Source organism: Onychostruthus taczanowskii, unplaced genomic scaffold (assembly GCF_017590055.1).
Source record: "Onychostruthus taczanowskii isolate IOZ18803 unplaced genomic scaffold, ASM1759005v1 scaffold158, whole genome shotgun sequence".
Classification (NCBI taxonomy): domain Eukaryota; kingdom Metazoa; phylum Chordata; class Aves; order Passeriformes; family Passeridae; genus Onychostruthus; species Onychostruthus taczanowskii.
Window position 1 is genome coordinate 981534 of NW_024498773.1, and position 27116 is coordinate 1008649.

Consider the following 27116-nt stretch of genomic DNA (forward strand, 5'->3'; position numbering starts at 1 on the left):
GAAATGCAACTGTGATTCCTACTGTCTAAAGAAAGGTGGGATTTTATACTAAATACATTTATACAAAGACTAAGCAAGCTGAAGTCCCTTAGTCAAAAAACCCCAAATATAAAGTTACATCAAAGCTCAGACTTTCTTAAGTCTGACACTGGGTCTTTCTTAGGTGCATCTAAGACAGTGTTTATCAATCTCTGCTTGAAGCAGCAGCAGCAGTCATGTTCTCTGTACAGAATGCTTCAACTTACTGCAGAGAGGAAAGAGCTCAAGTTGGAAAGCTTTCCAGTCACCAAGGCAGTATTTTATGTCTCCTACAAACCTCTACAGTCTGCTCCTGTTTCCTGAAGAGTACCCCTGCCTCTCCCTCAGTTGTATGCAAACTGAAGGACAGACTGCCTGCACACTTAGCGTCAAAAGAATTTTTAGGTGTTTACAAATTAAAAAAAAAGAAAAAAAATGTTTGTGTGTTTTACATAACAGGGTATTTTTAAAAAGCCATAGGTGGCAACAATAAAAACACATAAAGTTACATTGTACTTCTAAGTTCCCTGTTCTGTTGTGGCAGAGCGCTACACCTTGAACAAAATTATTCCAAAAAATTAAAGTACAAAAAAACCTCAAATCAAATCCCCCAATGCTAAAAGTAACTTGCTGAAAAATGGATATGGGTGCTTGACCCAGAATTATGTATCATAAATGCAATTATCTCATAAAGTTAACTGAGCAGAGAATATGAAGTGGACATCCATAGCACGTATCTTCTACATATTTGCAGCTGCAGCCTCCTTTGTTCATACAGACATATTTAGCTTCAACATGGGTACAGCTGCACTAACACAAACCTTAAGGACCAAAGTGCTCTACTAGCTCAAACCACTAATTTCAGCCTGTTGATATGCACAAACCTGAAATAAACCATGCATGAATATTTTTGCTTGCAGATGTGGAATGTCAGGGCAGATAGGATTTGTACTGTGGCATTGACACTGAGGGAAAAAAAAAATAAAAAAAGCAACACCAAAAGTTCATTAAGCTTCATGAAGTCAAAACTGCCATTTATTACTATTTCTTTCAACACAGGCTGTTACAAATTAAATTCTCCAACTGCTTAAGTTACAGCACTGTTTAAAAGCAAACAAATAGGAAGACCATTTGGATGTATTCTTTATAAAATAAAACCCCAGCCTCCATGTCCAGCTTAAAAATTGCTAAAATTTTCACCTACGCTCAGAAGCCAGTCCTGAAAGATTGCGGTTCAAAAGCAAGTAACATTTAAAATTTACGTGCAAACAGGAGAGTGGTAAAGTTGCTTAAATGCCACGTGTTGGTAGACTCTGAAGTTTAGAACTACCTTATGCAAAGACTGTATCACACAAATTTTTAATGCAGACAAGTTTCCTTTATTCTGTGTTTTCTTACTGTGAAGTGACTATTGGCGAGGATTACAAAGCTAATTATTCATACAAATCTGTAAAACAACACTGGCAACAGAAAGAGAAATTAAAACAGCTAAGAGTGTAGTCAGGTAAAGCTTTGCTCAGGAAAGCACTTCTAGAAGAAAACTCAGAGCACAGCACAATTAATCTGTGCAACTCACTGCCACAAAACCAAGCTGCCTGCTTATCTGTCCTTCTTGATGTATTTACTAAGTCAGGCTTTCATTTATGAAATTACATGCTGGACTGACTGCTATAAATAACTGCACTAATTTTAGCAACACTGTGTACAGGATGCTAATTCTGAGAAGGATAAGAGGGTAAGTTTGTCTGACGAGTAAAATCACGCATCTCACAATTCACACATTCATCAAGCATCTTGTGGCTGGGCTGCCCATCTACCACACTGCCCAGAGACACATTAGGTAACTATTTCTGGTCACCAAAACCTCCATTTAAAATAGAGGAGTATGCAGCATCTCTTGAGAAAGTACTTTTTCACACTGGTGGCTATTCTACAGAAAAAACAAAGGATGACCAAAGAAGAGAAAAAAATACCCCAAACCCAAATGAGAGTTCAGAAGAGCCATTTTATTCTCTGGTTTAATGAATGCACAGGTTATGAAAAGACTGGTTTTAAAGGCATGATTAAAAAATTGTCTGACCCCCTGTGTCAAGTCTTTAGCATCATTACCAATGTAATATAAATTATTCTGAAGATTAACTCATAGAATGATGGTAAATTGCAGTACTGCACATGAGACAATAAACACTTGGAAATGGGAGAGAGAGGAAGGGAATATCTTGCAGGAATTGATGACAAAATTGGCAAAATTACTTTACCCATTACTCCAATGGGTAAAGACAAGTATAGAAACAAACCCAAAAAAGTTACATTATAAGACAGGAAGAGTGTGGATTTCTGAGTTTGGGAGGAGGAATAACCAGGAAGGATTTAGAGAAAAATTTCTTGAGTCCTTGCATCACACTCATTTAAGAACAGAAACATGCAGCAGGGTACTAAAAATTGCCATAAAACTCCTGAAGCACTAAAATGAAGTGGAAACTGTCTGGCAAGCAGATCTTATTATGTGGTTAGAAAAAAAAAAAAAAAAAAAAAAAAAAAAAAAAAAAAAAGGAGATCAGAATGAAAGGAAAAAGGAGAAAACCAGAAAAAAATATACAGAAAGATCTTCCAAATGACTGAAGGAATTCCAAGAAATTACATAAGTAAAGAACTGCTTGAACCCTGGAAAGAGCAGGAGCACCTGCTCCTGCTCTTTCCAGGGTTCCAGCACTTCTGGTACCTGAATTAAGTGAGACACAAGGGAACAGAACCATTAGATTTCAGAGCAATGGATAGCCTAGATACAAAAGAAAGGTCAGATGCAAACAGATGTTCTTAAGTTATTAATATGAACAAAAGTAACTCCAAATGTCACTTATTAATATTTGATGTTTTGCAATTGAACCAACTGTTGAGCTGCATTTCTAATTTTTTTTCCTTTGAATGCAGAGAATTGGAGTAGGAAATAGTGAAAAATTAAAGGTAATTTCTTATCACCTTAAGAACTAAAAACAAAAAAATAAAGCAAGAGAGAAGAGAAGAGAAAAGGGGCTGACACACTATAGCAATATTCAATTTATGAAAGACTTAATAAGAAATTAACAGGTGTCACAGACATCTTTGTCCAAATGCATCATGGGTTACAGAAAAATATTTCAGTGGAAGATTTTCATTATCTGTAACCATGACTCTGAGAAGCATGTTTTTAGTCTTTTTATTTTGCACACACATAGTGACAACTACATGATTCATTGACATATCCTAAATAAAACACCACAGCTATGAACTGCCTGTTTCTGTCATGATTTCCACATATGAAGGACACCTGCTGCATTTGTTTCTAAACCAGTTGCAAATAAGGGAGATGCCCGTGATTCTTTGCGTTCTACCCTACTTGTGACCCTATGTTTCATCATACGGTACCTTTGAACCCTTCAAGTAACAGCACTTTTCCCCCTCAGCATTTTAATGCTGCTTCATTTCCTTTCCCCTATTATACAGAAGAGGAAGATGAACTACAACAAACCACAAGGAGTGAACTTCTCCCACTTTCTAATTTATTCATGTGTACTGCATATCTGTGGATGAGAAGATGCCAAATCAAACACCAGTGTAACACTTTGAGCTGCTCTGAGTGGTGAGGGTCTTTCCCAGCCAAAAAAACACCTTACCTTTCATTTAGTCCTAGTGTTAATCATTTTTAGCCAGATAATTTTCTGCCTCTCCTATATCTGAGTACCAGAGCAAAAAAAGTTTGCTGAGTTCCTGTGTATTGTCTTTTGTGATCAACTGAGTATGGTAAAGAAATCTTTCCTGGTATCTATAAGGTCAATTAAACGCTGAGTATTTGCATGCCAGCTTGGAATCAGAAGTAAAACTCTACTTTGTTGATACACAAGAGGAGATATTGCTGCATAAGCAAATACCATGCAAGTGAAGGATACAGAGAATGGAAATTGCTTTGGGCTGCTACCTCAGGTTACTGGTGCTCATCAAGAGACAAAGGAGGCAGAACAGCTCCAGGGCCACTTTAAGCTGCGCAAGAAGATAATAATCTCTAAGGGCCCATAATGCATCAGTGCTCTCCAGCAATCTGGAACAATACCTTCTGATCCCAAAGGGAGTGACTACAAAACAAAGTCCAGCAGATCCTGCCAACTTTGTGTCAGCTGAGAACAGTGTGGGCCAAAGAACACCTGCAAGGCCAAGGATTTGAGTCCTGCTGTGGCAGGGGTAGGTTTCAACTGTTCACAAGAATCACATATTTTAGGAGAGCCCTCTGCTCAAATCAAAGTTCTCTGGAGTGGGAAATGATGGGATCACACATAAAATGCTAATTTTCTACTACTCCACAAATTATGTTTCCATTATGGTCTCATTTGAAGACAGGTAATGAAGTGGTTTTGTTCTGGTAATTTTGGTGACTTCAGCTGAGTTTGGAGAAGGTACAGAAAAGCCTTCACAATCAGAAGCATGGTATTAACTGAACAAGCTGACATATGGCTCACGCAGAACAGACTTAACAGACTTTCAGACCTGGAATTGCCTTTTCGTTTTAGACTTAGCTCTTCAGAACACCCTCAGGAAAGGCTGAATGCTGCCCACATCCACTGCCTTTTATGCCAAACAACTCCGTAAGACTGTACTGAGGTACCACTCATCTGACAACTTTTATGGGTAGTAATTAAAAAACCCACTATTTTTACTTTACTGTCAAGATGGAGTTTATATGCTGTTTCACTGCTGCTCATGTGAATACCCTCCTGATACAAGGGCTTTTGTGTAAGAACAGAAATATTACTTTTTCTTCTACTACTTAAGCCTGTTACTCTGTGTAGCAGTTGTAAATAATGCTGACCTGATTACAGCCTTATTCTCATGTAATAATAATAATAATCCCACAGACTGGTACAGAAGTTCCCCACCATCTTATCGGTATTACTGGACTCAGGATTATGGTCAGCTGTGTGTAAGCAGTTTCTAGGGCATTGACTGGCCCGGATCTGAACAGATTTTATTTTTAATGCAGCAAAATAATGCAGAGGTAAAATAAACCTCTGTGTGATGAAACTAGCTGTCACATTGCAGACAACCTACAGAAGTAAGCAATTACCTCACTCGTTAATGACCTGTGAGAAACAAACTCTGAATGTATGTTGTTTCTTAGCTACTGTTCCAGAGAGCAGCTCAATCTGTTAACTGAGCGCAGTAAAAACCTAATTAAATTACATCTCCAACAAGCCTGAGAAAAAATTTATTGAAAGCACTCTGCTTGATTACAGGCATTGGTCTGAAGGAACAGACCTATTGATCTGGTCAACTTCAAGCTTGTTCGCTTCACCCAATTTAATTTGAGAAGGACAATAACCAAATTTTAGTTGGGTCTCCTTTCCTATTCTCCAGGGAAATAATTTGAAGTGACTTTTGAGTTCAGGTGGCATATAGAAAATATTTCATAGATCAAAAAAACCATTTATTTTGTTGCCACTACGGATATGAAGCTACACTAAAAATACAAATATGGTCTCTAGTGCAACAATTACATAGTGTGCAGACAGGGTCATATGTCACGAACTAAATTCTCTGGTGGGGGTAATAAATCAGTTGTTTTGCACGATAAGGATGATAGTAATTACCAGATTTCAGTAAAGTCCTCTGTAGTTACAAACAACTGAAACAAGCTGATGACCTTAATTCTGCTTCCACCAGAGATACCTCCATAATAGAGAACTGGAACTGCTGGCAGCCAGACAAAACATAGTAGAATCGTGAAAAGATGCTAAGGCTGGCTCTAGAATTAATGCAGCTGTATTAGCTTAGCTTTTTCTGAATTCCTTCAGACGCAATCCTAATGTAATGATCCTGGTTTTAACAGGTATCCTTGCATATTAATATATTTCATTATACAAACAAACCTTTAATATTTCAAACCTCCATTTAGAAAGTAGTCAGTAGTTTAACTCCTTACTGTTTCTTCAGAACCACAATCTTCCTATGTCTTGGACACCTCACAGTCTAACTTCTGTGCCCCTACAGCCACAAGTGGTTTGTGTTATTCTGCTCTCGCTCCAGTTTTGTCCCCGAGTTTAGAGACTCATTGCTCCCATTTTTATTTTCTTTCTCTAGCATTTCTGAAGAGAAAACAAATTGAAAATTTGCTTTGCCATGCTGAACAGGACAAGTCCCTCCTCTACAGAACATGACCATTTCTTTGACCATTGACTACATAATTTTTTGCCAATTTAAACTGCACCTTTAAGAGATAAGAATGACATATAACATTCTCACCACTCTTTATACAGTTTTTCCAACCTCTACTGAAAATAACTTCTCTGGCACGTCATAGGACTGAATTTGCTACTATGGCTCAGTCATGCTGATCCCTGAGGAAACAACCCCAATTCCTTCCCCTTTTCTGTTTTTCAACTGAATAACTCCTGGATGTCAGCATAAATTCTTGTTACTGTTCTTTCAAGCCCCTTAACTTGCATGCCATACTTCTCAAAACAGGAATCTTTTGTATACTCAAGGCCACCTATCTTTCTCTTGTTTGATATCTCAGTATTCATCTGTGTCACCTGGAGTGTCAATAACTACATTTGTGTAAGCAAATTTCTCAAGCACACACTTCAACTCTCTGCCTGCTTGTGTTGATGTCCACTCCCTCAGTTTGGCAACAGTCCAGTCAGTCCATAAACGCTACTTCTGTGGCTCGAGGGGTAGTATTGCCTCCACTAAAAAAAGCTGTCACTATCAGTCCAAAAATTTCAGGACTGAAAACAACCTACAGTATATAGTAAGACAAAAATTGACAAAGGAAAAGTCAAAGTGGTCTAGCTTTATATGATATGAGATTACTATTTTTGCCTCATAACACATGCCTTTTTAGTGTTAGGAGAAGACAGGGAGTTTTGAAAGGTAAATTGAGGCGTCATGCCTGAAGATTGCAAATCTTACACGATGTAGGTTCATGCTTTTATGACATGGTCATTGCGGAACAATGTTGGTTTGGAACAGGTATCATCTGCTGCCAACAGGTAAAGAGTAACACTTGCAATAGTTTACCATGATATGGTGGTCTGAATTGTCATTTAGACTGAACACGAACTTGAAACTGCCTGTTTTAAAAATTAAAAAACTTCATATCTGTACAAAACTCCACATATTTACCAGGTACAAAGTTAACAAATTTTAAAAATAACTGAGATTGAGGTCACATTCTCTCAGATATTTCATCTTTTTTGTGAACAAATCTTCCCCCCTTATTTTTTTAACTTTGGATTCCACACAAAGCCTTTATCTGACCTTAAAGCATCATAAAATGTAGACAGGGAAGCAGGACATGGCTGGAACTACTCATTGTTCAGCATGGGAATTACTGCACACTGACAGGAGCCCTGCTCTTTTTCTTTCTCCTAATCACAAATTGAATTCCCATCAAAAACACAGAAATATTTGTTGTTTACAGGAAAAAACAGCCTCACAGGAAAATTCACTAGATGAACATCTGCTTTCTCTATACCCAAGTTACGTATGCTTCCTCTATACCCAAGTTATGTATGCTTCCTTGAAGATGCATATCAGTTTTTCTGATTTCTGAAATCAGGCTGTTGTGCATGCTAGCTGTTTTTCATGCACTCTTTTTCAATTATGTTCAGTTCTCTCCTAGTTTTGTCATTTGTACAGCCCAGCTTTGAAAGCAAAAAACCCTATAGCCAGCACAGGAAGTGAGATTAAAGAGAAGCCTGTTCTGGTGACAAAAACATACAGGCTGGAGGAAGAGGACATCATCTGTGGAGCAGCCTTACCCTTCTACGCAGCCTGTCCCTCTCCTCGCGGACAGTGTTCATGGTGGCCTTGGTCCTGTTGAGCTCCTCCTCTTTGCTGCACAACATGGCTGTGAGGCTCTCATTCTCTTCCCGCAGGCCAGCCAGCTCCTTCTCCCACCGAGACCTCTCCTCAGACAGGTTTGGATAAAGGTCACGTCCCAGCACTCCCTCAATCTCCTCCACAGTCTGCAAAAAACACAGTCATCAACAAACAGAAAGGGGCAAAGACAACTGAGCAGGATTAATGGGTAGATGGGACAGAACTGTGTGCTAACAGGCAACTCTACACACATATATATACACTCCCAGCCTCTCAACACCATTAGTTTGCTTCTTTTGTTTGCTAAGTAATATCAAACAAAATTATTACTTATTTTCTTTGACAGTTTGACCATTTCATACTGACAAACACCAAAGCAGACAAATGCATGCAAATAAAACACGTCACCTGTGAATGACAGCAACCCTGGTAGTTTAATCTCAGAATACTTTAGAACAAATTAATAACTCTTTGTCATGGGTGAGCACTGTACTTACTGTTTCCCTGCTGAGTAATAGGCAGAAATGGGCAGTCAGTGAACGTGCATGGCATGGGGCCTTGTCTGTTGCTAGACTAATGCCACAAAAGGGCAATAAAAAAACTGGGAGAGGATTAAAAGAGGGTTCTTCTTTCCCATGTCCCTGAGTATGTTCTTTCCTTGAGTTGACAGCAAAATAAAAGAAAATACTCTGGCCTTGACTAGGATTACAGGCTTTCTAGTACCTAAAAAAACCTGGGTTTCTCTGGAACACAATGGCATCCAGCACTTCCCATCCCACCTCTGTGCTCAGAGCTGTGTACACACTGCTCAGTTCAACGGACATTCAGGAACTTACAGTGGGGAAAACTGAACTACAAGCACCCAGAACCAGCAAGGGAATACTGCCATGCCTGAACTGACTGTCAGGATGGCTACTAACATGCTGAAACACAGCATAACAGCCTGTTGGGGAGCCACATGCAGTTTGGAATCTACTACCCACTGTAGGCTGTGCCTGAGTTCCATGTCTAATTATGGAAGATATCTGCAACAAGCAAAACCACTCCAAATGCTGTCCATAAGCTTCTTAATCTCCCTGAAAGCAGTGTGTATTGAAATGATGGGAAGAGATGTGGAAATTAAAGAATATATGACATCACTGTCAATGCAGACAGTTTCATTTAATTGGCTAATCCAAAAACCAGTTATAGCTAAAGCCTATAGTTTTACATCTAATATGGAAGATAACTGATATACCAAGGTTAACAATAATCTATTTAGTTATTTTATTCAAAAGAACATTTATATCCTGATGTGTCCCTTCCAATTCAGCATATTCTAGGAATCTATGATTCTATATACTACTGAATATTTACGGCTTTGTTTACTCCTTTAAATTGTGAGGGACCAAAAAAACCAACTAGACTACAGACAAAAATAATAAGCCTAGATGGAGACACTTCTTTTTTTCTCCAAGAAATCTTACCAGTGTTTTCAGCATTGTCTGACTTTGAGGTATCAATGAGATTTTATTATTTGTTCAGTTTATCCTTCTGAATTGTATTTCATGTCTCTCTTACATAAAACTGCAATACATTTTAGAGCCACAATTATGAAACTCTATTGACAGAGTATCAGAGTATCTACACTGTAATTCTGCTTACAGATTTGGCAGGAAACTGAAGTTACTTTTCTGAAAAAGCAGAGGCTTGCAACATCTCTGTGAGGTGGAAGAAGCTGCAGGTATCCAATGTTATTAGCTTCACTTGGACCCACAGGTCTCAAATTATGACCAGGTAAATGATTTCAACACAGCATGAGGGTGAGTTCAAGATCTGAATAAGCACAGGGTGGTCAATCTCACAATATAAAGAGAAGCTCTGTAATGGCAGGAGCATCCTCTTTTGATGATGCCATTTTTATTTTAAACCTCTTTGTGGCTGATTTCTCCTCTCCCTTCTTCCCCCACACCACCCCCAGCTGTTTTCTCATCCCTCTAATTCAAAGTTCTCCTGTTGTCCCCTTCCTCCCCATTCCCCATGCTCTAGTGTTGCTATTTTCCCAAGCCCTCCCCTTCCTAAACCACTGCTTCTCAGAGCACTACCATTAGAGCAATTCTCTCGTGTCCAATATGCTACCAACCATCCTCCATGGAAAACAGAACATAAACACTGTACACAGATATAGCTATGTAAAATAATGCTGATTAGTTTTCTTCAAAGCAGCATTACAGAGCAGTTTTACCTGGTGTGTTGCTGCACAGCAGATAATTCAGGTATAATTTCACAGAGTATGGGATTGAATTACAATGTCATGTTCTAAGCACAGGGCAGCAAGATGTCATATGATGGTAATTCCAGTCTTGTCGCTGACGCTGCCATCAGTGCTCTCTACCTTATTTTCTTTACAAGAAGTGTTGTGTTACAGATGAGATATCAGATTAAATCAGCAAGTATCACATTTAAAAGATAGTAAAGCAGGACTTCTTCCCATGATGTAACTCAATGGCAGAATTTATTTCTAACAGAATTTATGGAGGTCAAAAATTTAGACAGGTCCAAAAGCACACTAGACAGAAACAGAGAAGAAAATTTCACCCACTACAATTCAACACAAAGACATAATCTTTTATTCAAGTTTCTACAGACCCACTTTGCTGGAAGCATCTCTGAAGGAAGGAAAAGAACATACTATGCATGTAATTTTTGATGCTGTCTTTCCATTAGCATCTGCCACTCGGTAGATGGACTTTTGTTTCAACCCAGTACAGCTGTTCTCATATTCTAAATGTTCCATGCTTGGAAATCCTTACAGCTTTTTTAATCAGAAAAATTTCAGTGGTTAGGTATCTGTTACTGATGTGATCTCCAAAACAAACAAGGCATTAATCGGACTATTCTGTGGAAATTTTCTTAGATCCTTTTCTTAAAGTATGCTTTTAGTTCAGTTAATAAGACAATCTGATAAATTTGATTTCAAGGTCTTTTCAGTTTCTGTGGGGCAGAAGCAATTGAGACAGCTAGGGTGACATAATTTGCATAAAATAAGCAAAAAGTAATTCAGCAGCAACTGCAATAAAAGGAACCCAGTGAAATTTAACCACCAAAGCTGAAGGATTCAAAACATTTAAATGCATTAGTCTGTTGGTGAAGAAAAAAGCCAATAGCCAAAGCAAAAGGTGGTCAGAAAACTTCAGGTTCCATTCACAATTCCACCCACTTTAAAATTCTCCCCATTTTCTTCTCTGAGGAAACATGAAAGCAGAAATGACCGGCAGTCAGGGGTGTAATGGTGGAGAGGGGCTCTAAGTATGGGTTTCCCTTTGTTAAAGGTATCTCACTTCAGACACCTTTGTGGGCCTCACACAGGCTGATCTCTACCTATTTTCCAGAATCCACAGCCTCTCTTTTGGTGAATAGTGACCTCTGAAAATAGCTAACCCTCAAACTCTAAAAAGTACTTGGCAACATTCAAAGTACTGATCCTAATCCTCTGAGATACTCAAATAAACTGCTTTAATACTGATCCCAAGAGACCAGAAGTCAAACATACACACATTCTTCAAATTATTACTTAACATTAATTGCTTTATATTTTGTTATATTCCTCAGGCACCAGCAGGGAGAGAAAGAACTTCTCCCATTATTACGACAAAAAGCCATCCAGAATGGTCAGAGACCTCCTCACTGCAAGATCAACCTGTCAGTACAATTTTTCTTGTAAAAATGAGTCATTGACACCTTTCCACCTGAAACAAAAAGCTTGTTCATGTCTTCTCCTGTATACAGGAAGATTCTCTGTGGCTCTCTTGCTTTCAGGTTCTGAACTGCAGTGCCTTTTGTTACATGTGACAGCAAACATCCATCCCCTTGTTCGGTTACACTCACAACATACAGATATCACTTGAGTTATTTGTTCCTGAGGCTGATTTATCTCATTTGAACTAAAGCACAACCAATGCTTAGTGTTAAATTAGCTTTTGCTATGCTGTGGGAAATGGTGTTCCTCAATTTAGTGTTCCCACTGAAACAACTCCAAACCATGCCTTATTCATTCACTTTCCAGTCTTTAGTCTTCAGGAGGGATATAAAGGGAAATCACAGGCTCAAAATGCAAAGATTCAGGATTGAGATAAAAACCATTTTCTGGAAACAGCAATGAGGTAAGAGAATAAACAGTAACAGCAAAAATACTAATAAGGGAGTGTACAAGAAATGGGCAGTTTGCACATGAGCTCTCACCCTCAAGACTACATGACCAGGGACCCCTTCCCCGCCTCCTGGAAAATGAGGGATATAGCACAACATGGCCATGTCCCCTCCTAGCTACTGTAGCCCAGTCCTAGCTGGAATCAGGACAGCTTTATATTTTAAGGCAGCCAATCACAACTTAGCCAACCACAAACATACACAGTGTGTTTTCAGTCACTGGTCAATGATTACCTGTAGGACCTTGGGCAGGTGAAAGCTTGTTTGCTGGATAAGCAAAATTACTTAAGAAAGTAAATTAACTATTGAGTATCCCCATTTCTCTTATCTTTGAAATGAGCACAGGACAAACACATTTCTGATTTGAGATCCAAAGCAGCTCCTCCTGGACCTTGGGAGGTGTAGAACAGGTCTGTTACTACTTAAAAACACACACTGTGAACTCCAGTTGACTCCTGTGAAGTACTTTTAACACCTTTGGAAGCAAAGCGTGATTATGATTATTACAGAAGTCATCAGGTGTCTCAGGCAGCGAACACACTGCATTCTAGAGCCTAATGTTACCATTACCTTAATAGCTAAATCACAATGTTCGCTGGCAGTAGTGAGTTGTTCAATGTGCCTGTCCACTTCTGCCACCGATAAACTGCAGCTGCTTTTCTTTCTCCCACAGACAACATTTTCCAGACCTGTCAGCACTCTCTGCAGTTCTGAATTCAAGTCACTACAGTTATCTAAAAGAAAGCAAGACAAAACAAAACAAACACCACAACAATTAGTGACTCAGTGAAAAAACAAACTCTTAACCAGGAAGTGTCTGCTGCAGAACAGCCAGGACTGATACTGCTCAGAGAATGTCCTTGCACTCTGCCACCTTTTCCTCGACAACTGATAGGCTTAAATACCATAATCACATCAACTGAAATAATGAGCTACCTCTCATCTGACAAACAACACCCCACGGCTTATCCGAAGTGTTCATTCTTTCTTCAAAACTCCCTCTTTTCTGAAGAACATTTCAAGATATTACATGCTTACATTCTGTGACATTTTTTAAATGTTATTCTTTTGGCCATTCAAAGTCTATTATCCTGATTTTATTGAAGTCATACGTTCGACTCTGTAAATACAAGATTCTTCTGTCTGGTACATTCAGGGATGTTATGACTTGATGTTTTTCAGAGGAATTTTTGTGGTTGTACTTAGATATTGCCCGATTTTAAAAAGTCGTGGTGTTTACAGAAATGATCCCTACCAATCATCTTAGAGCCTGTGTTTTATTTTAACAGCTACTCCTTCAAATAAAATGGGTGAATATTCAGGGATCATAACACCACAGCTTATGTTTCATACCACAACCATATTACCAGCTTATACAACAATGCTATTTTAATTGTAAAGTATCACAGATAATGACTTCCTTCCCTGTCTTCAGGCAAACCTCTTCTAGTGTCCACTGCCATAGCATCCTCCACTTATGTGAAAACAAGTGGGTCTCTGTACTTTGCTGGCTCACTCCACAAATTATTTTTGTTTCTCTTAGGTTCATCTCTGGTGATGAACAGAGATGGCAGTAGTGAGTGGCAGATCCCAAGCCAGACCTGTGGCAGAATTCACCCTTGTGCTGTCTCCTGGCTGTGCCAGTCAGTATGTCTGGCTGGCTAGGTCAGAGTCTGCAGTAGCTACCCACGGCAGAGCACACAAGGGGTGCACTATGAGGTGGCTGTGCACCCGCAGCCTCTCTATCCCACTAAAAACAGTGGCAGGCATTCTTGGTGGAGGCTGTGATTCCTGTAGTGCTCCTGCAAGCGATTCACCATGGTTAGAACTTCATAGTAGTCTCAGAGCTGTGGATCTTGCAGGGCACTAAAGCAGTGTGGCATTGAACTGAGTTGGAATTTTAACAGACATGAGTCACCAGATTACTGCAGACTGCCTTGAAACCTCCTTGTGCAAGGGAAGACTGAGAGGTGCTGGAAGGAGTATGAGGAACAGAAAGTAAAAAACTGCAAACTCATTGTCATTAACCTAACTCCACAGCCTAATAGGTATAAACACAAACCTACTGCTGACCAAAAAGAAGAGTTTAGAATGATGTTATAGCATCACATGAAAAATTTGAATGGGCAACATATAAAAGTTTTTTCTGGGAAGTCATTTCACTAATTCCTAATTAGCAGACAGCCATGTGTTACAGTAATACCTAAAAAGCCCGTCATAATAATACCATCACTCACTCACAAGCAGGATATAGCAAGCAGGATGCTTACTTGTAAAAATCATGTGTTTTGTTTGCTTGAATTTGCTTTTTTCCATAATATCTTCTGTAATAAACATCTTGTACATTTAAACAACCATCACAAGACCTTGTTTGCCGGGATTTGTTCTGATGGTGATACTTCTCCCATAAAAGAAATAGTTTACAGTGTGAGAACCCCATTTCTGACAGAAAACCAGCGTAGCCCAATCACAAGCTCTGCAAGACATACTGGAGAGAATTCACAGTTCCACCTGTAGGTCTTTTATTGCCTGTAGCAACAGAGCAGCAGATCCACAAACATCAGAGGTATTACTGGTTTTACTAAGTCACCGATTAGGGGCAGTCACTCTATCAGGGCAGTAAGCAAGTTATGCACATGGGTTATTACAGCACAATTTTTTATCCTCATATAGGTATACCTAGAAGCATTTAAAATCGTACATATTCCTGTATTTATATGTGTGTGCGCAATTTATTTTCACAGGAATATGGAAACAACATCCAAAAAGGACAGAGTCTATAGATAGAAGGAAAATATGGAAGAAATGCTGGAATCCCTAGAGATAATGTTCTTACTTTGTCCATTGTTATTTGCGAGCCTGCCCTTCAGGGAAAGGGAGCACCCAAGATTTGCAGATGCTTGTGGTCAAAGGAATGATGAAAGTCAGAGGGTGCACAAAAGCTCACAAACACACACTTAGCATGGAAACTGGGTCAGGTTAGGCCCTGATCTACTATACAAGGACATGGCAGTGGTTTTTGGATGAAATGGGAAAGGGAAGAGAGGAAAGAGAAGAGAGAAGAAGAGAGAAGAAGAGAGAAGAAGAGAGAAGAAGAGAGAAGAAGAGAGAAGAAGAGAGAAGAAGAGAGAAGAAGAGAGAAGAAGAGAGAAGAAGAGAGAAGAAGAGAGAAGAAGAGAGAAGAAGAGAGAAGAAGAGAGAAGATCACCAGTCCTGGCTCTGGCATGATTCACCTGTTCAGGGTGCTGGGCTGCACATGCAAAGCAAGCACCCTGGGCTTTGCGGACCTGTTTATAGATAAGTTTTCCCCGCTCTGGAGGTAAGTTTCTCCCTTTCTATTCAAATTAGTTATCAAGGGCAATCCGTTTTTTCAGACCTTTCTAGAAATGGCCGGGAGGTCTTCTGGGGTCTTAGGTGAGCTGGATTCCCCTCTACAACACATGCCTCCTTCTCAGCTTCATCCCTGTGGCTTTGTGCTCTTGTGCTGGAGCTGAACAAGGACACTTGTCTCTGAAGAGTGCTGCCTCTACCTCCACACAGCTCTCTTCTCCGGCTACATCCTATTCCTTCTCAGAGTGTGTTATTACTAAGAATCCTTGGCTGGCTCCAGAGCTGTCTGTTGGATTTTGAGACAGACACATCATCCCCCTTAGCTTCTAGGTGTCTACATTGTATGCCATTCTACTGCCATGTTTTTCATTGTTAGAACAAACTTACAAAACTTCCTGTTTATATCCACAAACCCTGGTCCAGCTTCACTTCATGAAGACAAAATAAACCCTGAAAAGCGAATTAGATTTTTTTTTTCTTGGTAAAAAGAAAATTAAGGATGAAAAAACCTTCATATTAGTATCTGTTCAAATAGGAACCTAACAGTAAGCACTAGCTTTTGAAAGTAAAACATTAACTTTTTTTATAACTGTTAAAAAAACTCTAGTAAATGTCTTGAATTCTTAGGTCAGACACTTCACAGTCACATTATTATTAATAATGTTGTATCAATGTTTTGATCGTAGAAATCGTAGACATGAAAATACAAATGTGCTGTTACAGGTCTTGCACGCATAAACTATATAGTATAGAAAACAGGAACAGAATACTGATGAGAATTCTGAAAGTCTGTCATAGCGAGGATTACACCAGAATTCTGCTAGAAGGTCTACTTCTGGGGAAATGGAGGCTCAGGGGGGACCATACTGCTCTCTACAACTGAGAAGAGGCTGCAGTCAGGTGAGGGTCTGACTCTTTTCCCAGGTAACAAGTGACCAGACAAGAGCAAACAGCCTCAAGCTGCACCAGGGGAGGATTAGATTGGATATCAGGAAAAACATGTTCATGGACAGAGTTGTGAAGCGTCTAGGAACAGAGTGCCTAGGGGGTGCATGGAGTCACCACGCCTGAAAGTGTTCAACAACTATGTGGGTATGGCAGTGGAGGACAATAACTAAATTTAATGGTGAACATGGTGGCAGCGCTGAGTTGCAGGTTGGACTCAATGATGTCACAGATTTTTTCCAAACTTAATGACTCTACAATTCCACAGTCAAGGCACAAAGATTACTTCACATCTAAGTTCACAGTCTGCAGAAGCTCAGCATCAATTGTGATTAACACATCCTACATTAATTCATTTCCTCACCAAATGCTTGGATTTGCATTTCAAAAGCTATGATACCTTTCTGCTGTGGGAAGTCATCACTTCTGCTAAGAACACAACTTACCCACATCTGCAGTGACCATGGTGGACTGGTTCTCTGGCACTGAGACAGAATTCTGGTCCATGCTGCGTGAGTCTTCATTAACCTCTTGCTGGCTTTGGCTCAGCTCCGACCTCAGCTCCGAGTACTCATCCTCCTCCCTGGCAGAGAGAGCAAAGGCAGAAATTAAATTCTCAGAGGAAAAGTGCATCTTTGTGACACTCATTTCAGACCCGTAAGCTGAGCCACAGGATCCAATTCACACAAGTGTTTTGTCCAGTCAGTAGAGATTACTTTAAACTCTTCACTGCAAAGCCACTGTGCCATGTCCGTAACACCCACTTGCAGCAGTTGGTGCCTGGCTTCCATTTCTTTATTCCCAACTTCATTATTTCTCCTGGCCACTGGAGAAAAAAGCAGTGGGTGGAGCTGAGTGCTACCAAGGTTGTGTGCAAGTACATAGACTGCTCTGAAGTAACTTCCCAGCTGATAATTTACACAAATCAGCACAAGTGGCTTTGATCCCAAAGTGGATTAGAAGTAACTGGTTTTGGTCTCTTTCTTAGTTCAAGGATGTCACCACTTCGTGTGCAAAGTAGTCATGCACATGCAAGTACCCGCATATGTGAATCAAAATGCTCTTGGAGACAGGTTGTTTTTTTATTTTCTCTTCCCAAAAGAGAGAGGAACAGATAAGTGAGCACTGCACTGAACTGCTGGAGTTAGCGGAAAAGAAAAAGCCTCAATTACCTAGGCTTCAGTTTATTTGTCAGGCTGGTTCAACTAAAATAATTGAGGACACAGAATACTTTAGCTAAAGCTAATGAGCTTAAAAAATTAGGGCTTTTCTCTCCCGTCTCCACACAGAGTTCAAAGCAGTGGGAAAGAAGATAAGTAAATGAATAATAGCTTTGCTTGAGAACATTTGTAAACATTTTTTCTTTTGATCCATTTGCTGATTTGACTCAGATTTACTTTTTTTTCTTTCATAGCAACTGTTTTTACATTAAAGTATCCATTTTAAACACTGGAAAAACACCAGTTTATCCAGGTGCAGGGCCCCCTCTGATAGAAAACAAACAGCCATCATTTTGCTGCACATTAAATCACATGCAGAGATTAATTTTGCTGCAGATTCAGCAGAAAAGTGTGAGAATGGAACCATCTGGCTTTGGAAATGAGAAACAGCAAAGACCTATCTGGGGATCTGCATGTGGGAGGGGTATCTATAATGTTAGGTCTGTTGTGTGTGTGCTACGTGGTGATGAGCGTTTCTTGCAGGATTCAGCCTGGAGGTGTGTCTCGATTTGTCACGCAAAACAGCAGACAAGATGGCCCATACATGCAGGCAAAAATGACAGAAGTAGTCTGCTCTCAGAGATGCAGAGGTGAGAACTTATGTACCTCAATGAAACCCAAAAAAGGACTTCCAGCTTGCTTGCCAAGCAGGATTTCCCAAGGTAGTGAGATGTAATTTCGACCAGGCTCTTCTAGCCCTTACATTTGCTTCACTGCAAAGAAAGCGCGACTTTAATAGAAGCACTTAATGTTTACTAAACAAAATGCGGGTCAGCTGGTAAACACTGAGATTTACATCAAAAAAAGGTCCTGGAAGCATCAATCAATACTTAAAGAGAGTGATAGAACCTAGTAATGAATAGCAGGAGTTACAACAGTGTAATGAAGACACATAAGCGTCAGTGAATGTTCCATGAACCAGCCTGTTATTAGCCACAAAAAAAGCCACTAGTAATTAGCTTTAGACAAAACAATTACCAAGCACTCAAACAGTTGTAATTTTTCATCTGAAGGCAATTTTTTTTTCATTTATGAAACAATTAGCCTTACATTTTTAAAACCTGAATTACCTCTACAAATGTATAAAAAGCTCTACTGGCCCTAAAGCAACAGCACACATAATAATTTCTCACCACTCTTTTTTGGGGTCTTCTTGCACATATTTTTCTGTTTAAAATACAACACAGCCTCATCTAGCCAGCACTAGTTCTGGGTTTTTCAGTTTAAGCGCCCCTCAGTATCTTTGGACAGTGAAAAGTACGTAATGCAGTAGGATTCTCACCCTTCTGATGATTCAAGCCAGAAAACAGTTTCTAAATGAACTAATGCTTTTAAAACTGACCAGAAAGATCAGAAATCCATTTCTGATAATGTGGCAGCTAGGCCAATCAGTGCTCCACCACCAGAGAACAGACTGGAAACAGACTGAGGGCAAGAATTCAAGGGGGAATTCCAGGGCACTGATACATCACAAATGTACATTCTGCCATTAAAACTGATGCTGGCAGTAACAAAAGATGCTGTTTGAGACTTTCCTTTCTCCAAAACAGAGCAAAGAGTCCTCCAGTGACACTGGAAATGCAAGGTGCTGGACAGCTGACAATGACCAGCCACACCACCCAGAAGGTGGAGGCATTACAACTTCCTTATTGCTGCCATAAGCGACAGCTTGGTTGTAAAAAGCAGGCATTTGTTCTGTTATGGGCCCTGATGGTTCCACTTGCTGGAATGTCATGGTAAGCTGGGGGCAATTAAGACCAGATCAAGCCATTCTAAACAGAGGATGAGAGGATTGGAGAAAAAAGCCTGTGGTTTTCAATTACTTCTGCATCAGTTGCTTTCTTCTCCACCAGGTGCAACCAAGAACCAGAGTGCTGCACAGACACTCAGAAAATTTTGTTAAAACAGTGAGCAAAATTGCATGTTTTTCAGCATCCTTTTGTTATGAATAAAAAGTTATCTATTTTTGTTTAAGGTTGTAGAGTTAAAACCGGTTGGACCAGTTGCTATTATGTTAGCTTCGTTGTTAAGAGTTCTTCTTCAATTGCCTGTTTAATGGTTGGTGATTAGCCATTGTCCCCCTGGTGCTTACCAGGGAGCGACACTGGGACCCTGCAGCAGCAGGGCATGGGCGTGGCCTCAGACCTCGTATGCAGATGAGAAATGCATTGCACCAAATCTTACAGTTTTCCAGGAAAACCCCTAAAAACAACGAGCCAACATAGAATTAGGGGACCTAGGTGATGTCTAAGGATGGGCGCGTGCCTGATCCAGTGCCTGCTTGGATCCTTTTTGCTTCTCACCCTCACCTAAAGATGTTCACTAAGGAGGGCACCCGGAGTGTTGGACTGAAAAGCAGGAATCTGCGAATCTCCCGTGAGGACGCAGTCCCCAGCTCTGCCTGCAGACCAGCGGACAGAGCTGCATCACCCTCCTCCTCCGTGCCACTCCTGGGAGCAGCGGCGGCGTGGGCGCGACCTGTCAATTTCTTCCCACCTGAGCTGAATCTCTTTAATAAAGGCATTAAAAAGGAGAAAGATCTCCTGCCCATTTATTTCACTTTCACACCACAGAACACTGGCAAGGTGCAAGTTTTCTTCATGGCTGCAAACAGTCCATAGCTCTGTACTACAGGTGCCAGCAGTTTTTCAACAATCATTTAACTTAAAAAACCTATTTTTAAAACCCTCTAAGACCCTCAGGTAGAAAATACTACAGGTATATGTGCACAAAGATGGACTAGTCCCCCTGAACTAGTTCACTGTGAACAAACAGTGACACCCTCGAGACAGCACAGAAATTAATCATTGAGGGCAGGTGGAGGTGGGCACTGTGCACTGAAGCAAACATTATTACATCCACATTGCCTTTTGCAATGAATCCAGTATGTGCTAGGTTCCACCTAGTGCATATTTAGAAGCCAGAATTAGACTTCCAGGTCACTGTGTAAATGTGACTGTAAGTGCTGTGTTATTTCTTGTGATGCTGTAGTCTCTTTGCTACCCTTCTTCTCCATTAACTTCCAACTTTCTAAATGCATCTCAGAATAAAAGTTATAAGTCTGAACAAATTGTTTTACAGTAATGGGTTATAAGCTTCTTGACAACTGTTTCAAGTAATTCTTAGCAGGCACCAACATTGAACAGAGTATATTTCTGTCTAGTATTGTTATAGTTGCTTGCTATTTTTTAGACTTGCAGATGTACCCAAACAGCCACGGGTTTAGAACTAAAAGCAATTAGACATATCTCTTTTCCTTTCCTTGAACCTCAGTTTGACATCTAAGAAAAACTGTCAATCACATGCTGAAGTTACAGCTGATTTTGACAGCCAAAGAAATTATTAAGAAAAAAGAGACAAGTTTGAATGAATCGGAGGCTATACTAAAAACTTCTGAGGTCAGAAATTTTCACCTTAAATGTAGACATTATTACATTTTAGTACTCTACTGTGTAATTCCTAAATCCTTTTTGTCCTTCAGAGTTACTGGGTGCGTCCTTTATGTCCAAGAATTTACAATATGACTCTTAAGCGGGAAGATCCATTCAACAGTTTTCCCCATCTTCTAGACTGTACACTTTGAGATAAAATTGCATGCACCTTGTCAAAGGACAGAGATCTTTGGCAACAGAGGGTCATCTACTTGCATGTGAGTATTTGAGCGCTATAACTCATCCCTCTCTTTGGAGGGGGAATTCCAAACCAGCTAGGCTGTCTGGAGCATCAGCAGTATGGAGATGAGACAATTGCAGATGAATGCTGGCTTGCTCCCCCAAGCATGAACTCATTTTCCTCAAGGAATGCTGGAAGAATGCAGAGCAAGAGCTGCAGCTAAAGTCGTGAGGCCACACACATGGACCCAATAAATGGCTGGCAAACCTAGAAAAATCCTGTAAACTTCTAAAAATATTCCTGTAGGATTACTGCTACTGGGATCAGCATATCACACACACCTGGGAAGAGACACATGCATTGACATGTGACTTAAGGACTCTTCTTTCCCAGGAAAACTGTGGTTGCCCCTTCCTGAAAGCATCCAAGGCCAAGCTAGATAGAGCCCTGAGACACCTGGTCTTGTGGAAGGTGTCCCTGCCCATAGCAGGGGTTGGAACTAGATGGTCTTACAAGTCCCTTCCTACCCAAACCACTACATGATTCTAGAGCTGGCATTACTAAACCGCATGAGCAAAAGCCATTACACTTCTAAACTCTGACACTGCAAAAGCAAAAAAATCCCAACACACACCAAAAAAGAGACAAAAATTCTCAGAATGGAGAACATTAACCAGCTTATACAACCAGCCAACACTCCTCCTCAAACTGTTGCAACACCTTATTCAGATTTAAGCACGGTGTCTCCTTACTTTTTGTCCCACATTCTGAGGGCACTGCTCGCATTCAAATAAATATAATACACTTTAAAGAGGATAGTCAAATACCCTCCATGAAGCACTGGTTTCTTCTAATTATTACCAAAATATTTTTGTGTTTAGGAACTATAAAGAATGTCACAGCATAGAGGTACATGAAGCTACACTTTAGTTTATTTTTATCATCTAAAATCAATAAGTGAAAAAGGTGCACACAGTCACTGTGTCAGCATTGGGGAAACATTAATCTGTTATGAAATTAATGTAAACTCTGCTTCCAGAAAGACAGCCCAAATTTTGTGGCAGCACAAGTAAAGCTTCCGCTCAATACTACCTGCAGGTTTCAAAGAGACAAATCAAAATTAAAATCCTCCTGTTTTAGAGGAAAGTGTAACTGCTGAGGCCTCAGCAGGGCTGCGGTCCCTGAACATCTTTACTCAGGACTGATCTGCTCCAGCTCCCAGACTCAACAGTCCCCAGAGCCAAGGGTGGAGCGCTGTGAGTCACACCTGTTCCAGCATGGACAGCAACTGCACCACCCTTGCTCTGTGGGATGCACAGACAGCTTCTCAAGACTGACATGTGGATCCCAGAGTGGATTTACAGAAAGCCACAGTAGGAGGTATCAGTTTTCCTTCTTTCAGCTGGCTTTACAAACCCTGTGGAATCCATTCAGTTTCCGTTTTCACAAGGAATATAACTCCTCTGTTCCCCAGACACCAAATTATTGGCCTGCCAAAGAAAATAAGTTATTTCCACCATTAAAGGAAACAAAAAGAGCCACTAACTTAACAATTTTTGTTCTTACTAATAAAACCAAAACAAATAAAACCAGATGAGGCATTCCAGCTGTCTGAGCAAAACAAGCTCTCATATGATTGAATTAAACTGGAGTGGCATGACAATGGTGTGGCACCTGTTGCAGCAGTATTGTTCTGATGCCTTTAAAGGCCAGAACTGCCTAAAAGGGACAGAAAAATTGCATTTTTCATGAAAAGTGTTAGGGATATGGTAGAAATTCGTGCCTATGAAATATAAATAGATGTATCAAACATGCTATTAAAGGGGGGACCAGGGTTTAATCCTAGGATGACGACACCTCGGCTGGCTGACAAGGGTGGAACTCAGCATTAACATACAAAGGAAACTCGGCTGCACAGGAGATGGTCGCTCACGGTGGCATGTACCCGGGGACGCCCAGTGATGATGGCCCGTGAAGATACACACCTGAGATAACCAGGGCCATCAACACCTTCCACCTGAATACAGGATTCCGGGAATCAGGGAGGAACATTTGTCTCTTCCTGGACGAGGTTTTGTGCAGCTTTGAGTGAAGAAAGAAACCAACATGGATATGATGAACTTTGAAAGGAGACAAAGGGACTCAGCCACGGGCAAGAAAAAGAGTGTAAGAACTGTCCCTGCGGAGCAGCAAGTGTGGACGAAGGGGGATTCGGTGCGACAGAGGCCGGATCTGCGTTCAGCCAACTGTATCCCGGGGTCTGCAATGTCATTTTTATTGGTGGCTGTCGGGACTGTAATACAGTCGCAAATAAATTTTTATTTTTTATTTTTATTACGATTGGGTCAATTTTGATTTTTACTTATAACAAAAAGCAACATGTACATCCCATTAGGCTTGGTTACACCTCATGTTCCTGTGCATGTCACAGCTGACCCATTATGGACATGGTTAAACATTCAGAGGTAACCATCTGATTCCAGTAGTTTGCAACTGTACACTGCTTAGCATTTACTTTGCCACAAGAATTCCAAACCATTTTTATGAATTCTATGTAATAATTCTTCTTAAATGTCATAGAGTTTTTCTGTCACTTAAGAAGAAAAAAAATCAGTGCAGCTCTCATGCTTTCTTATATTTTGTTTTTCAATAGTCTTTGAAAGACAAATGGAAAGTTTGTCTGCAGAAGTATCATAAAGAAAAATATAAATGAAGAATAAAATATAAATGAAGAAGGGACTCATCGGGATTTTTTTCCAGAGAACTACTGCCAGCAGAAAATATCTGAAAAATCTCACCATGACCATTGCTAGTTATAATCATCTCATAGGCAACAGTACTTATGTTCTTAAATAACATGAACCTATGATTCTAGGACTGCTTTAGTGGGGTAAATATGTATGTGATGGTATTTCCTCTTATTTATGGTACGCCAAACATTCTTCTTTTTCCATTCTAATATTTTAATGAAAGATTAAGTGAGTAGTTGTAACAACATTGCCTTGTGCTAGCAGAAGTATTTACAATGAAGAAATGAAGCGATTACCAAAAAATAAAGTGCAACTAATAGGTAAAGGAAAACTGAAAATTGGCTACATAGCCAGAGCACCACATCAACATTACCCACAAATGCATCAAATCTAACTTGATGTTCTCTAGAAAATCCACAGATTCTGGCATATCGTTGCATCCTCACTAGATAAACTTTAGGAAACTCCTTCTGCACTCTAGTCCAACTTTTCTACATTAAAATGATATGTAAAAACAAATGAGGGAAAATGTTTCCATATAGTCAAATGTAAATTTTATTTTAACACAGTAACAACCTCGTGTAATACCCCAAGCTTTGCTGCTGCAGAACCAGGCAACAACATGATTTGAACCATTGTGTTTTGTCAAAAAAGCCAGCACAAGAAGAGGCAAAACCTACTGATATCTATTTAAACCATATCTTTCCCACAAATGGTTTTGCTTAGGTGATCTACAAGAGACCGTAAAATAAAGTTCAAAGCAGAGGTTCAAGTCGGGTGCCTTCACCTTCTTTCACACACTGTTGCTATCACTTATGTGACACACTGGCACATTACAAAAAGGAATATTTATATGTCACGGTGCATGTTTTGCAGTGCTTGTCAGGTTTTGCAAAGTGTGGCTTTGCCAGACAGAAGGTAGCACTTCCTGGGTGCTTGGGATGATACCCTGCAGAACACACAACTTAATTATGGGCAGCTATTCTGTACCCGTCATGACAAGCCTGAAAGTCGTCATCATTAGAGTATAACTCACACCATGTCTTGCACCAGTCTTGCCTTGGCCCAGAATTCCCAGGAAGCTGCAGTACCTTATGGTCGCTCCCTGCAGGCGATCAATTTTCTTGTTGAGCTCGGCAATGATGCTGTGCAGCTCTGTGATCCGCTCCTCGTAGCGCAGAGTTGTTCGCTCCTGCACATCCTCGTGCTCTCTCATCAGGTGGGACTGCTCACACTGCAGCAGAGAAGCAAGGAAACAAAAAGGGTGTTATGGACAACTGCAGGGAGATTGGGCACAGAGCAAGAGTGCACTGCACTACGGTTTTCCTACTCATCAAACCAACAGTGCCTTAGCAAGAGAAAAGGACAGACACAAAACACTGTCAGGTACATGCAGGTAGGTAGTTACAATATTTGAGGAACTGACAGACTATGCAGTGTACTCACTTGTTTTTTTCCTAAAGAGAAGTTGCCATTTCTGCTTGGAAAAAACCCCATTATTTGCAACTCAGAATAGCTATAAATATATAACCTTTGAATCTTAGGATCTCCCTGATGTGGTCTGAATTAGAACAAATCCTACAGCAGAAACCACATTATTACAAAGTAATCACACTTCTGAGGTTATAACTTCTTCTCTAGTGTACTTGTTTTTATTAATGTTTATAGGTAACAGCATATTTTAGTATGTTCATAATCTCCAATAAAATGCACACGATTCGAACAATTAAAGAGCTACATGACTGCTTGTTTTTAATACATACCACAAAATCCTCCTTTTTCCTTCCCACAGCATTTGAAATGTAGTCTCCCTGGCTTACTCTTTAGGCCAGCATATGCTCTATTTCAATTACAACACACCATTACAAACCAGTGCAATGACAGGCCAGCACTGCATGCTGATTGAAGCTTTGCTTTGATTTCTAACATTTTGCTTCTGACCCCGTTCAGTCAAGCCTCCTTGCAAACACACAATGCCGAGTACCATGCAGTCAAAAAAAGAAAAGTCACAAGCCACTTAATAGTACAAACCCCACACTCCTTAACTGAAGAGCTGCAATGTAAAATCCTAAATCGATAGTAATTTATCAATTGATAAATTACTATCAATTGGCCAAAATTGATAGTAATACTGGAGGGTTTTCCAAAACTGCTGAATCAAACCGGTTTTTTTTTTTTTCAAATCAAGTAAACACTCTATACAAGCTAACTCCCTAAACCCTTTGGACCACAAAAACAATGAAGTAGTACATGTGCAAAAATTTTCATAATTTGCTCCCATATTTTTTGGCCACTTACATTCACAGCTTGAGAATATAATCTACATAAAAAACTGCTTGAAAATTAAAATTTACAATAAGCTTCAATAACATTTTTATTTTTAAAGAAATTTATTCCACAGTTTTTAACTTCCATGAATATGCACACTTAAAAGTAGCACAGACATCACAGTATCCCTCTACAGACTACAACAAAATAGTTTCTACCTTCAGCTGTGGTAAAAATCACTTTCACCTACAATAAGAAAAACAGATAGTATCATCACACTGCAAAGGAGAGAAAAGGAAGGCATTTCAGGAGACTGATAATGTTCACTTGGCTTATGAAACTTAATGTTGGCAACTGACACGGCTGTACATGTACGTTATGATGACTCTTTACAGTAGGATCATTCTACAGCTTATTTCTCACATTTTCACATCTTAACATTGTATCTTTCTGAAGAACTACCACAGCTTTCAAAGTGCAGAAATAACACACAGAAAGTATTTCACAAAAGCTTTAAAGCAGATTTAGGGGCAATATAGAGTTGCTTCTTCAGCCTTTCTAAACCTGAATTTCCTCTGACACACATATATGTCCACAAATGCTACCTCAGCATTATCATGATCAATCTATTATATGCACTTGTGGGTTTTTTAGCTTTTAAATCAAAGGGATGTTTCAGATAGAGTGTATAATAATTGTTTCCAGACAATAAATAAAACCCTAATCACAACAATTTTTGTCTTTCTAAGCTATGCACTGAAAAGCAGAATTTGTTTATATTGACTGAAGATATATGGACTTTTGCTAATGGGTCTCAGCCACATTACAACTTGATTTCTGTTTTCTCCAGCCATTTCTCAGTCACCATTTTTCAGGATAATATCATTCGGTGACAGATGCACTTTGTGAACAACCAGAAGTCTGGCAATATACA

General features: G+C 39.8%; 1 protein-coding gene across 2 annotated transcripts in view; it reads right to left on the reverse strand.

The window, feature by feature from the left end:
* Nucleotides 1-27116, reverse strand: part of MCC (MCC regulator of WNT signaling pathway) — a 187954-nt gene that overhangs the window by 38054 nt on the left and 122784 nt on the right. For both annotated transcript variants that reach the window (XM_041399190.1, XM_041399191.1), the window contains 4 exons: nt 25006-25148; nt 16779-16915; nt 12628-12791; nt 7809-8015 (listed from right to left, as the gene is read on the reverse strand). In XM_041399190.1, coding sequence (XP_041255124.1) covers nt 7809-8015; nt 12628-12791; nt 16779-16915; nt 25006-25148 — 651 coding nt within the window. The remainder of the gene's footprint in view (nt 1-7808; nt 8016-12627; nt 12792-16778; nt 16916-25005; nt 25149-27116) is intronic.